Source organism: Bos javanicus, chromosome 7 (genome assembly GCF_032452875.1).
Source record: "Bos javanicus breed banteng chromosome 7, ARS-OSU_banteng_1.0, whole genome shotgun sequence".
NCBI lineage: Eukaryota > Metazoa > Chordata > Mammalia > Artiodactyla > Bovidae > Bos > Bos javanicus.
This window is the reverse complement of record NC_083874.1, coordinates 56836825-56850277: the sequence shown is the minus strand read 5'-3', so window position 1 is coordinate 56850277 and position 13453 is coordinate 56836825. Positions and strand designations below refer to the sequence as shown.

Below are 13453 nucleotides of genomic sequence, written 5' to 3'. Positions count from 1 at the left end.
TGGTCTGGAACATAACTGAATCAGAGTCTTTTTTGGTTGCCTACTATATAGGGTTAAACACTGTCCCCTCAAAATTCCTGTTCACCTATAGGCTCTGCATGTGGCCTTATTTAGAAACAGTCTTGCATTGTTGTCAAGTTAAAAAGAGGTTATGCTAGATTAGGGTGGGCTCTAATCCAATTTGGACACACACATGACAAAGATTGCCATGTGAAGACAGGCACAGATTAAATAATGCATCTATAAGCCAGACACAGTCAGCGAGTGCCAGCAACCACCAAAAGTTTGGAGACAAGCATGGAAAAGACTTTCCCCAGAGCTTCCAGAGGACCAACTCTGCCAACGCATTGACTTCAGACTTCTAGCCTCCAGAATTCTCCAGTGAGAGAATACTTTCTATTGTTTTGAGACGTCCAGTCTGTCGTATTTTGTTATGGCAGCCCTAGGAAATTAATACTGAAGCAAACATTGAATTTCATTAGGAGGCTATGGGGCAGTTCACAAAATCAGGAAATAAACGAAAACCTGTGCTTACGAGGGACAAGATGCATAATCAAGAGACAGTTGACAAACTGGTCAACTCCAAACATTTTAATCCTTATGCTTTCCTGTCTGAGAATTACTCTGTCAGCAATGGAGCCCAATTTGCCTAGCCTAATCATGCCTGCTGCTTGACCGGCCCAGGGCAGTTTGAGTGACAGTTCTCCCACTATGGCTGGCAATAGTGAAGGGGTATTTTCCTAAATTCACTACTGGGGTGTGTTACCATGAACACCCCCCTCCCCACGGCAATAATACACAGTAATGACCTTAGTAGAGCTCAGGTATTAATATTGTTATTATAAATTTTTATCTTCTAGTGTGTTGAGAGCAAAGAGTAGAATCAGGAGACTTAGACTAGCTGCTGCCTAATTCCAAGAGTACTTAAAAAAAGTTGATCAAAGAAGGGACCATTCACCACCCCCTCCACCTTAAACATTGTTTCACTGCTTAGCTCTGCACCCCACCCCCAACAGTGTTCTCAAGACCTAGCACACTGGGTCTTCTGGGTCCCTGCTTGTCCATTTGAGAGCCCATTCGAGGGGCCAGCGAGGAAGGAAGGACATGTGAAGAATACAGTATTCTTTACAGTTGGATGTGACCTGCACAGGAGAGGCCATGGATATTATAGTACCAGGTGATCGCGAATGTTCTGTGTCCTAACTTATCTTCCCTGGATGGGCCTCTGCTTCATGACTGCTCATAGTGTCTCTAAGCTCATTGCCTCACCAGAAAATTTGAAGGCAGTATGACTTTATACACTGGTTGTCTGCACCACAGTTCCCAGGATACAGCTGGAGCACTAGTGCCACGAGTAGTGGATTTTTTCCTTTGTTTAAAAGGTCTACTTCAACCACAAAGTTTTATTTCAAGCAAATCACTGAGACAGTAGTTGTGACAACCTTCTAAAGGGAGATCTTCTTTCCATGACTTTGTTTCACATCAGGTTCCCATCCTGGGAACCGTTTTTTGCATTAAATGTTGAGAATGACTGCTACAATTTGTCATCCATTAAGCAAAGGGTACATTATGAGCAGTGATGATTTCCATTTATTTTTGACATTTTGATTCTTCATTTAATTGCGACTCTATTTTTTAAACTGCCTCCCTCTTCCCACCTCAGCTCTTTCATCTGAATTCACACTGCACAGGGATTAGAAATAGGTGCTTCTATGTCCTTTGAAGATGTGGCTTCTGAAAGCTCAGATGAGAAGATGAAGCCAAGATGAAATAAGTGGCTGTGAAATGGCTTCATGGGTGAAAGGCTGGCCATTCCAGCTGGGGATGTTTGTGATATTGTCTCAGAGGAGGTTGATGTGGAAGGTGTAATCAACCTGGGTTTATAGTTCAGCCAGTATTTACCTATGTATAGTCATGTGATAGGTGTTATAGACATAATAGTGAATAAGACAGAGATGGTTTCTGAGAGGAGATAGGCAATAAGCAAATAGACAAATAATTGTAGTGGTGCTAAATGCCATGGAGGAAATAAACGGTGTTTTGAAAGGAAATTATAGGGGGTAAGTAAAGGATGGCATCTCTGGGGAACTGACTGAAGCTGATTCCTGAAAGATGGTAAACAGCCAGCCACTAAAACCACCTTCCCTGTGGAGGCACCACAAGTGTCAGGCAGCAAAGAGCTTTGTGTGGAGGAGGAATCATCAGATGCCCAAGGTGGGGAGGGGGAAGCAGGCCAGGAATTTCTCTTTGGTTTTCTGGAAGAGGAAGAGGCATGAAAAGGCTCCAGACTAGGAGTCACATCCCTGAACGGTATTTTGGGTACACTGTGTACCATCTGCAAGCAGTCACAACTGGTCATGCTAACTGGTCTTGCCCAGCAGAGATCTGACAAACAGGAGGCGCTTATGAATATTTCCTGAATGACAGACACATCAATGAATGAATTTTAACCTGTATTCTCACTTGCTTCCTTCTTTCCTGCACTTCACTGAAACAATCATACAAACACAATCAGAAGGGATATTGAGGTCACCTGATCTGGGCCCTCACCAGCTTGTCTAAGTTTCCCCTACAGGAGGCCTGGCAAGGACCTGACAGCCTTGGCTTTCTGAACATTTCTGGGGAGGAGGGCTCCTCTCCCTTGGAGCCTGCTCAGTGCTTAAAAAAATGGTTTTGAATAGATTAGCAGGCACATGGTACAAAATTCAAAAGTACCTGTCCCTTTAGTATATGAAGAGCAGGAAGTCCATCCCTGTTCTCCTATGCCGCCCAGTTCTTCCCAGAGCCCATCACTCTTACCTGAGCCCCAATGTAGTCTGTAAAGATATAAACCATTTTAATGAAGACAGATTAATTTTTTTATTAGAAAAGTATCATATCATCATGGGAATAAAGAAAAATATAAAAGGCTATAAAAGAAGAAAGCAGTACCCTATAATTCCAGCCACCAGAGATAAAGTGTTAATATTTCAGTATCTGTCCTTCCAGATTTTTTCTGTATATGTGGTATATATAATTGATGCAAATAATGGAATTATAAACACAATTCTGTGTTTTTATTTTGTTTTAATTTAACAATATAGGTGATCAGGCCATATCAGCTCTTCTGGAGCTAATATTTTAAATGGCTGCATAGATTCCATTGTATGAATGTACCATAATTCATTTATCTGCAGTTCTTACTAGCAGACCTTTTTGTGGTTTCCAGATGTTTTGCTATTCAAACCAGTGCTCTGTGAGTATACTCATATAGGTGCCATACGTGTGTCCGTTGATCTGTCGGGTAATTGCTGAGGAGTAAACCTGCTGGTCCGGAGAAGGCAATGGCACCCCACTCCAGTACTCTTGCCTGGAAAATCCCATGGACAGAGGAGCCTGGTAGGCTGCAGTCCACGGGGTCGCTAAGAGTCAGACACGACTGAGCGACTTCACTTTGACTTTTCACTTTCATGCATTGGAGAAGGAAATGGCAACCCACTCCAGTGTTCTTGCCTGGAGAATCCCAGGGACGGGGGAGCCTGGTGGGCTGCTGTCTATGGGGTCACACAGAGTCGGACACGACTGAAGTGACCTAGCAGCAGCAGCAGCAAACCTGCTGGTCAGAGAGCACGTCCCATTTTACGTCTCCACCGATGTTGCCGAACAGCTCTCCATTTAGAAGCTGTACTAATTTGCACTCCCACCCGCCTCAATGTATGAGCAAGCTCTATTCCTTTTTTAAGCATCTTTTTCTGTTAGATGATTCTGCTTTTTGTAATAACTGATCTGAAATGTGCCTCACTGCAGTTTCCACCCACCTTTCCTGCTTCTGCTCCCTGGGGCTCCACATGGTTCTGTGTGGCTCCTTTTTATCTTGACCCCTCTGTGAGTTAGAGGGATGAATAGTGAGCTACATTCCATGCTTGAGGGTGGAGTTCATGTCAGAGAACAGGCCAGGAATACTTAGGCAGTGGGAGCTGACATAACCAGGCCTTTGAGTGTAAGAGGAAGAGGCTGAATTTATGGCTTGGATCTTTCTTGACCCTCAGTTTCTTTAAAAAAAAAAAAAATATATATATATACACACACACACACACATATCTATATTTATATGTATGTATTGGAATATATATCTGTGTCTGTATATATATATATATACATGCATATACAAATAACACATGAATATGCTTATTTTATTAAAAAATGAAACATTACAGAAAACAATCATGTCACTCTTTTTCATTTACATATACATCTATTAGTAATATATACTACTGCTTTGTAGCTCTTTAAACAAAGCATAAATGAATTATGCTATAATTTTATTATGCAGTTTGATTTTTTTAACTCAAAATATATCTTAGAGATTTATCCCTGTTGTTACTTAATTTATCTTTCACTGCATTCTTAATCATTCCCTAGTATGATTTATACCATCATGATTTATTTATGCTTTTGTCTATCAATGTACACTTGTTTTAAATTTTAAGTCACAAATAATGCAGCAATGGATATCCTTGTACCTGCCTCTTTGTGTGCATGTGTAAGCATTACTCTTATATGTGGAATTACTGGATCCAAGAGTATTTAAAAACTTTACTTGATTCAGCCAAGTTGCTTTCGAAAATGTGCCAACTCCACTCCCATCTGTGTGGGGAGTACCTATTTCTCTACGGTGTCCCACAACATTTGATATTAAAAAATTAAGAAAAATTCGGCATTCTTATTGGTAATAAATGGTTTCCGATTGTCAATATGCAATTCCCTGATTACTAATGATGTTGAACAACTTCTCATGTTTGTTATTGGCCGTTTGTGTTTCTTGTTGAGTAAATTACCTATTCATGTCTTATGTTCGTTTTCTTCTTTTGTTTAATCCTTTATATATTGATTTGTAGGATTTCTGTGTATATTCTGGATACTAAACCTTGGTCTATGGTATAGGTAGCAGAATTTCCTCTGAGAGTCTCCTTCAGACAAAGGATTCCATCATCCTGCCCTGAGCAAGGATCTTTCATTTCCTAAAGAAGCTGCATAATTTCAGCCTGTCCCACAGAAATAAATACCAAGTGGTGGTAGTGAGGGCACTGTCTTGGAACACATAACTCCAGAGTTGTTTACTAGATAAATACGTAAAACGTGAGATCATATGGCATATGTGTTATGTGTGGTAGTTGAGACTTTGGAGTCAGACTTATTTGAGTTCAAACGTGGCCTCTGCACCTTCCTAATAAATGTATGAACTTGGGCAAATAGCTTAAATCCTCTGGGCTTTAGATTGCTCATCTGTAAAATGGGCCTAGTAAGAGTAAATTTTATAGGATTGTTGTGAGAATTAAGTGAGTTAATACATGCAGAGTACTTTTAGCAGGGCTTGGCACATGGTAAAATCTGTAAATTAGCAGCTGTTATGTAATAAAACTTTGGCTTTTATAGTGCTTTGTTTTTATTATATCTGGCTTCTGTCCAAAGGTAATTGAATTTTGGGTGTGTTTCCTCAGTATCTATTACTGCCTCATAATGAACACTAAGATAACGTGGCTATACAATGGGAAGGCTTAAAAATAAAATTAACAGCATGTGTTATTTAAAAATACGTATGAGTCATAAAAATAAGGTACAAGAATTCCAGTGCACAAAACAACATCTTTACAAAAGGCTTACGAAGGATGGTGGGCATTTCTTTGTCAAGTAAAGTGGTACAGCGCAGGCTATTGTGTCAACACAATTTATTACTCACTTAGCTTGCCAGCTTTATGCAACTTTGATTAATTTTTTATTTGCAGAGATACACACTACTGTATTTTGTAATTGATGCATAAAATTAGTTTTGGTTGACTTCTATGTACCATGATTTCAAAGTTCCCTAAATCAGGGCTGCATACCATATTACCACTCTGAACTCATGGTAAGTTCTTGGGCCACTTGCTGTCCTCTGACCTGTTTGTACCAGTAGTCAGTGCTGTGTGGGGCCTGCTGATCTTGCTAAGAGTAATGATTTTTTTTAAATGTGGGCTGAAACATCCTAGACTTAATCAAGGCTGAATTTAGTGTTTGCTTTGGGCCAAGTGATGACTGCAATACATAATCTAGCAATTATCTCAAGATTCCTGATGAAAGAGAGGAAACAGACCTTCTGTTCCTGGAAGGTAGGCTGCTCCTCATCCTCCTCCCACTCCAGCCTCATGCCCTTCGTGCGCATGTGCTCCCTCACCCCTTACATGAAATGGAAGAAGTCCAGAATCCAGGCACATCCCCTGGAGGTTATAAAATAAAACAGCATTCCTAGATTTCTGCTTCTTTGTCACTGAAACTGGGAGTGGGACTCTGTACTCCTGACTGTTGAAGAGGGAGGGAGGGATGAAGAGTCAGAGACTGGTCTTTGACAGGGTATTTTTTAAATTAATTTATTTTAATCAGAGGCTACTTACTTTATAATATTGTAGTGGTTTTTGCCACATTGACATGAATCAGCCATGGGTGTACATGTGTTCCCCATCCTGAACTCCTCTCCCACCTCCCTCCCCATCCCATCCTTCTGGGTCATCCCAGTGCACCAGCCCTGAGTACCCTGTCTCATGCATCGAACCTGGACTGGCAATCTGTTTCACATATGATAATATACATGTTTCAATGATATTCTCTCAGATCATCCCACCCTCGCCTTCTCCCACAGAGTCCAAAAGACTGTTCTGTACATCTGTGTCTCTTTTGCTGTCTTGCATACAGGGTTATCGTTACCATCTTTCTAAATTCCATATATATGCATTAGTATGCTGTATTGGTGTTTTTCTTTCTGGTTTATTTCACTCTGTAAAATAGGCTCCCAGTTTCATCCACCTCATAAGAACTGATTCAAATGTGCTGTTTTTAATGGCTGAGTAATACTCCATTGTGTATATGTACCACGAATTTTAACCATTCGTCTGCTGATGGACATCTAGGTTGCTTCCATGTCCTGGCTATTATAAACAGTGCTGTGATGAACATTGGGGTGCACGTGTCTCTTTCAATTCTGGTTTCCTCGGTGTGTATGCCCAGCAGTGGGATTGCTGGGCATATGGCAGTTCTATTTTCAGTTTTTTAAGGAATCTCCACACTGTTCTCCACAGTGGCTGTACTAGTTTGCATTCCCACCAACAGTGTAAGAGGGTTCCCTTTTCTCCACACCCTCTCCAGCATTTATTATTTGTAGACTTTTGGATAGCAGCCATTCTGACCTGCGTAAGATGGTACCTCATTGTGGATTTGATTTGCATTTCTCTGATAATGAGTGATGTTGAGTATCTTTTCATGTGTTTGTTAGCCATCTGTATGTCTTCTTTGGAGAAATGTCTGTTTAGTTCTTTGGCCCATTTTTTGATTGGGTCGTTTATTTTTCTGAAATTGAGCTTCAGGAGTTACTTGTATATTTTTGAGATTAATTCTTTGTCAGTTGCTTCATTTGCTATTATTTTCTCCCGTTTGGAAGGTTCTCTTTTCACCTTGTTTATAGTTTCCTTCGTTGTGCAAAAGCTTTTAAGTTTAATTAGGTCCCAGTTGTTTATTTTTGGTTTTATTTCCATTACTCTGGGAGGTGGGTCATAGAGGATCCTGCTATGATTTATGTTGGAGAGGGTTTTGCCTATGTTTTCCTCTAGGAATTTTATAGTTTCTGGTCTTAAATTTATATCTTTAATCCATTTTGAGTTTATTTTTGTGTATGGTGTTAGAAAGTGTTCTAGTTTCATTCTTTTACAAGTGGTTGACCAGTGTCCCCAGCACCACTTGTTAAAGAGATTGTCTTTTCTCCATTGTGTATTCTTGCCTCATTTGTCAAAGATAAGGTGTCCATGTAGCTGCTGCTGCTAAGTTGCTTCAGTTGTGTCCCACTCTGTGCGACCCCATAGATGGCAGCCCACCAGGCTCTGCTGTCCCTGGGATTCTCCAGGCAAGAACACTGGAGTGGGTTTCCATTTCCTTCTCCAATGTAAGAAAGTGAAAGTGAAGTTGCTCAGTCATGTCCGACTCTTCGAGACCCCATGGACTGCAGCCCTCCAAGGCTCCTCCATCCATGGGATTTTCCAGGCAAGAGTACTGGAGTGGGTTGCCATTGCCTTCTCTGAAGGTGTCCATAGGTGCATGGATTTATCTCTGGACTTTCTATTTTGTTCCATTGATCTGTATTTCTGTCTTTGTGCCAGTACCATACTGTCTTGATGACTGTAGCTTTGTAGTATAGCCTGAAGTCAGGCAGATTGATTCCTCCAGTTCCATTCTTCTTTCTCAAGATTGCTTTGGCTATTTGAGGTTTTTTGTATTTCCATACAAATTGTGAAATTATTTGTTCTAGTTCTGTGAAAAATACCATTGGTAGCTTGATAGGGGTAGCTTGATAGGGATTATATTGAATCTATAGATTGCTTTGGGTAGTATACTCATTTTCACTGTATTGATTCTTCTAATATGCTTATGTGAGCCTTTGTGTCTGTTGCACTATGAACACTACCATGTAACACTCATCAGAATGAATAAGATAAAAAAAAAAGACTGATGATAGCAAATGTTGGTGAGGCTGTGGAACAACAAACTCTCATATGTTGCTGGTGGGAATGTAAAGTGGCACAAATACTTTGAAGAACTCTTTGTGAATTTCTGGTTAAATTTACATCTGCCTCATGACCTAGCAATTCCACCTGCAGGAATCCACCCAAGTGAAATGGAAAGGTCTATCCACATAAATACTTGTGTATGAATGTTCAAAGTACTTAACCGTAATAGCAAAAAATGGAATTATCAGTTGGAAAATGGATAAATGATTTATAGAACATTTATACATTGGCGTTACTACTCAACAATAAAAAGAACAAAGTACAGATGCCTATAACAACAGAGATGAATCTCAAGAAACACGCGGTTGAACAAAAGACAGTTATGAAAGTAAACATGATTCATTTATATGAAGTTCGCAAAAAGGTAAAACCCCTTAATGGGAATAGAAATCAGAATAGTGATCATGTCTGGAGTGGGGTGGGAGGACTGGGATCATCCAGGAAGGGACACAAGGGAGCTCTGTGGGGTGAGGGCAGTGTTCTACATGTTTGGGTACTTCGGTGAATGTGATTGTCACAACTCATCCAACTCAACGTTTATGGTCTGTGGATTTTCTTGTATATAAATTATGCCTCAATTACATATTTATTGAATACATTTTTAAAGGTTATGGTTAATTTTTTTTTCTTTCATAGTTCAGATTACTTGTATTCATCAAGGTTGTCATCTTTTGAAATGATGTTAACATCTTAATCATTTACCAGAGATTTATAACCTGGAGTCCAATGATAGCTTTCAATGGATCCTTGAACCCTGTGAAACTGAATGCACAATTTTGCATTTCTGTGTGCATGTATTTTTCTTTCCCCTTAAAAGTTCATAGCTATCACCATATACACAAAAGGGTCCATGACCCCAAAATGTTTTTAAAACAGAACCATTGTGTTAATGGTTCATGCAGGATGTGTAGGGAATGGTATCAGTAAGTTAAAGATGAATGAATGAATAAATGATCAACTGTTTCCAGTACATGTTTGAGGAACCAAGCTTCTACTAGTTTACAGATTAAAACTGGCAGGTGTCAGTGGCTCCATGAAACTGCAAACATTAGAGAAACCTTTAGGCCTGAGAAATAGAATAAAGTCCTGATAAGAATAGCAGGCAGAATCAGTGTATCATAAAAGAGCTTTCAATCACATATATAAAAAAGATGGCTGCTATTCAAAAGTATTATATACTGTGTCTATTTTAAATATTGAAATTAGATAGATGAACATAATAGAAGTAACACATGTTTCAACTATAAAAATTTAATGCTTTTCTCTTGACAGTAGAAACAATTACTGTAGTGAATGTTAAAAGAATTGTAGCAGGTTCAGCTTTGCCAGTGTTTAACAAAAGAAGAAATTTTGATGTGGCTCAGTTATGGCAATTTTAATACACTGAATTTTGAGAATTGGTTATTCATCCTCAATCCCTGATTGTAGGGAGACAAAGCAGTATTAAATTGATGGCATAGGGTTGTAAATGCTCTTTGAGGTGTGATGTGGCTACAAGCACCTCTGAGAACCTTGACTTGCTTTTATGTGATTATTGACAGGTTTCTGTGGTCTTTTTTGTCCCATGTGTCTTGAGTGTGACATCGCCAGGCATTATGGAGAGTGTTTTTGTTGGCCATTGTTACCTGGGTCCACCTTTGCACTGAGAATTGGCACCAGAGAGAGACATAAAATACGGGTAAGTGTGTTTGGATGTATGTGTATATGAGAACCTGGATGGATGCCTTTCAAACCTGTGATTATTTTTATAAGTGAGGTGTGGGTGAGGATATTAAAAACACCATACATAGTGGAAGGCTTTGGGAAAGGAAAGGGAAGAAATTTCTCATTTCACTTGTTACTAGGATGTATATTAAACCAAAATGCCACATTTTGAAGGGTATTTCCAAGGGAGACCTATTATAGTTAGACTGTTGGCCAGTGAGCCACTTCTGTTTCTCTCTTGTTACATCAAGAGAAGACAGTTGTTGTTGTTTAGTCACCCAGTTGTGTCTGACTCTTTGCGGCCCTGAAGACTGCAGCACGCCAGGATTCCCTGATCCTCACCATCTCCCAAAGTTTGCCCAAGTTAATGTCCATTGCATTGGTGATACCATCCAGCCATCTCATCCTCTGTCATCTCCTCCTCCTGCGCTCAATCTTTCCAATGATGACAGGTGGACATGCACCAGATTTGAAGGATAAACTTGGGATAACCTCACTTAAAATGTAGGCTCTCTGGCATACTCAGAATTCACTTAGGGGATTCCCTGAGGACACTTCAAAGAACCAGACAATTTCTAGTGTGGTTGAGACTGCGGTACAAGGAGAGACTGAGGAGAGACAAGTCATACCTACTCAGATGTGTACAGATAAAAAGGCATCTTTTTATCTATTCTTGTGAAATGATCCCTAAGATATATATTTAGCAAAAGAATATATATATATATGTAAAATGTAATGTGTACATATCTATATATATCTGTATGCCTAGACTTAGAATTTATCTGGAAGTCTATATAAGAACTGCCCACAATGGTTGTGTCCTGACAGGTAACTGGGTGGCCAGGGGGATTTACTTTTTTACTTCCTCTCCCTTCTTACTGTGGGAATTTTGGATCACGTACACTTATTACTCCAGATAAGTAAATTAAATAATTAATTATAAATATTAAGTTCTAAGAGAAAAAAGAGATGTTGACAGAGAATTTTCTGTCAGTGAGACAGTGTTTTTCAAGTATGAAGCCTTGAGGGCTGGTCTCTGAATTGCAAGGATTGATTAGCAGTCGAGGTGCTTGGCACCCAAGTAACCCCAGTGGAATTGTGTCCATGGGCAATGACTTCAGGGTGGTGGTGGATCTTGGGAGCATTGGATGGGATGGACCATGAGGTAATACTGTGGAGGTCCCCAGGTAGTGGAACTGAGCCTGTGTGACGGCACCAGAACACACACGGTTTCTCCCCTAGGGTACCCTGTGTGAGGACTGGCTGGCAGTATATTGTTGCTGGCCTTGCTCCATCTGCCAGGTGGCCCGGGAACTCAAGGTGAGAACCTCCCAACTCTACGAAATCTATACGGCCCCTTCGACCAAAGAAACTATTATTTGACAGAGCAAGAAAACTCCTCCTTCCTCACTTCCCCACACCCTCCTCTTAAATCCCTCTTGGTGGAGAGATTGTTCTTAAGGTTTCCCTGAAGTAGTATGAAAATAAATGGTTTCCCACTACTGTGTTTACTGTTGTCCTTTCTTCACACATACCCCCTGATGAAAACGCTTATTGGTCTGAAGTTGCTGTCCCAGCTCGGCCATGTTAGGCAGGTTAGAGAGGTAAGCTTTGTGCCCTCCACACCCTGCGTGGAGTTGGGAAGGTTGAATTCCAGCCCCCATCTTCCCCTTTCACAAGGGATGTCTGGGAAGCTGGAAGAATTGTTATATGGCTTTCTTATGCTAAGCCTCTTTTCCCAAAGTATTGATGATGGGGCAGAAGATGGTTAATTAAATTTTAACGTTTTATTTTCTTATTTTTAAATTTTTATTGGAGTATGGTTGGTTTACAATGCTGTGTTAGTTTCAGGTGTACAGCAAAGTGAATCACATAGGACCTGGACTGGGCCCTAAACACCACTGTAATATAGGAGCATTGTCCTTCCTTTGTCCTGACTCCTTCAATCCTGACTGCATAAAGGAGAGAGCCTCAGCTTGTTGCTGACTTTGAACAACTCCCCAGCACGTGTAAATCTTTAGCCCCAGACTCAAGGCCTTAGGTGGGCAGCTGTTGAATTGTGCCCCTCCCCCAACCCCTTCCTACCAAAGATATGTTTAAGTCCTAACTCCTGGTATATGTGAATGTGCCCTTATTTAGAAATAGTCTTGCAAATGTAATTAAGATGAGTCATTAGGGTGGGCCCTAGCCCAGTATAGCTATTGTCCTTACAAGAGGAGATGAGACACAAAGGTGGAGACACACATAGAGAAGACAGCTGTGTGAAGATGGAGGCAGAGACTGGAGTGATGCTACCACAAACCAAGGAGTGCCTGGGGGTACCTGAAGGTAGGAGTTGTTCAGTCGCTAAGTTGTGTCCAACTCTTTGCCACCCCATGGACTGCAGCACGCCAGGCTTCCCTGTCCTTCACTGTCTCCTGGAGTTTGCTCAAACTCATGTCCATCGATTTGGTGGTGCCATCCAACCATCTCATCCTCTGTTGCCCCCTTCTCCTCATGTCCTCAATCTTTCCCAGCATCAGGGTCTTTTCCGATCAGTCAGCTCTTCACATCAGGTGGCCAAAGTATTGGAGCTTCAGCTTTAGCATCAGCTGGGAGAGACAAGGGAATATCTTCTCCTAGAGGTTTCAGAGGGAGCACTGCCCAGCCAGCATCTTGATTTTGGACTTCCAGCCTCCAGAACTTTGAGAGGATACATTTACATTGTTCTAAGCCATCCGGTTTGTGGTTCTTTGTTACAGCAGCTGTAGGAAACTAGTTCACTCACCATCTACCATGTGAGTAGAATACTCTTGTTTTTGTTAGCATGGCAGCATACAGCAGTGCTGAGGACCGTGGGGTCTGAAGCTGAACTGCCTCCTTTATTTACTAATTATGTAACTACAGGCAAATTTGTGAATCTGTCAGTACCTCAGTGTCTTCCTCTGTAAAATGACAGTACTAACTTCACAGGGTTGTGAGGATTTTAACAAGTTAAGACACTTAGCTCAATGTTCAGAAAGGAGCAAGGACTTGGTAAATATTAGCTAGCTACTATTACTATTACCTTATATTGATAGTAAATGATATACTTTTCCATTTACAGTTGGGATATAAAGTTTTCTATCAAGTTTTAGATTAAAATTAAGTTAATTAGAAGAAGAACATTAAGTAAATGATAATATAAATGGTTGGTGGAT

At 40.5% G+C, this 13453-nt stretch overlaps 1 protein-coding gene across 1 annotated transcript in view; it reads left to right on the top strand.

Moving 5' to 3' along the window:
- The window catches only part of PLAC8L1 (PLAC8 like 1), a 30522-nt gene extending 18746 nt beyond the window's left edge, over positions 1–11776 (top strand). The window contains exons 3-4 of the mRNA XM_061423865.1: positions 10112–10248; positions 11517–11776. Of these exons, the coding sequence (XP_061279849.1) occupies positions 10112–10248; positions 11517–11657 (278 nt within the window). The 3' untranslated portion in view covers positions 11658–11776. The remainder of the gene's footprint in view (positions 1–10111; positions 10249–11516) is intronic.
- The last annotated feature ends 1677 nt before the right edge of the window (positions 11777–13453 follow it).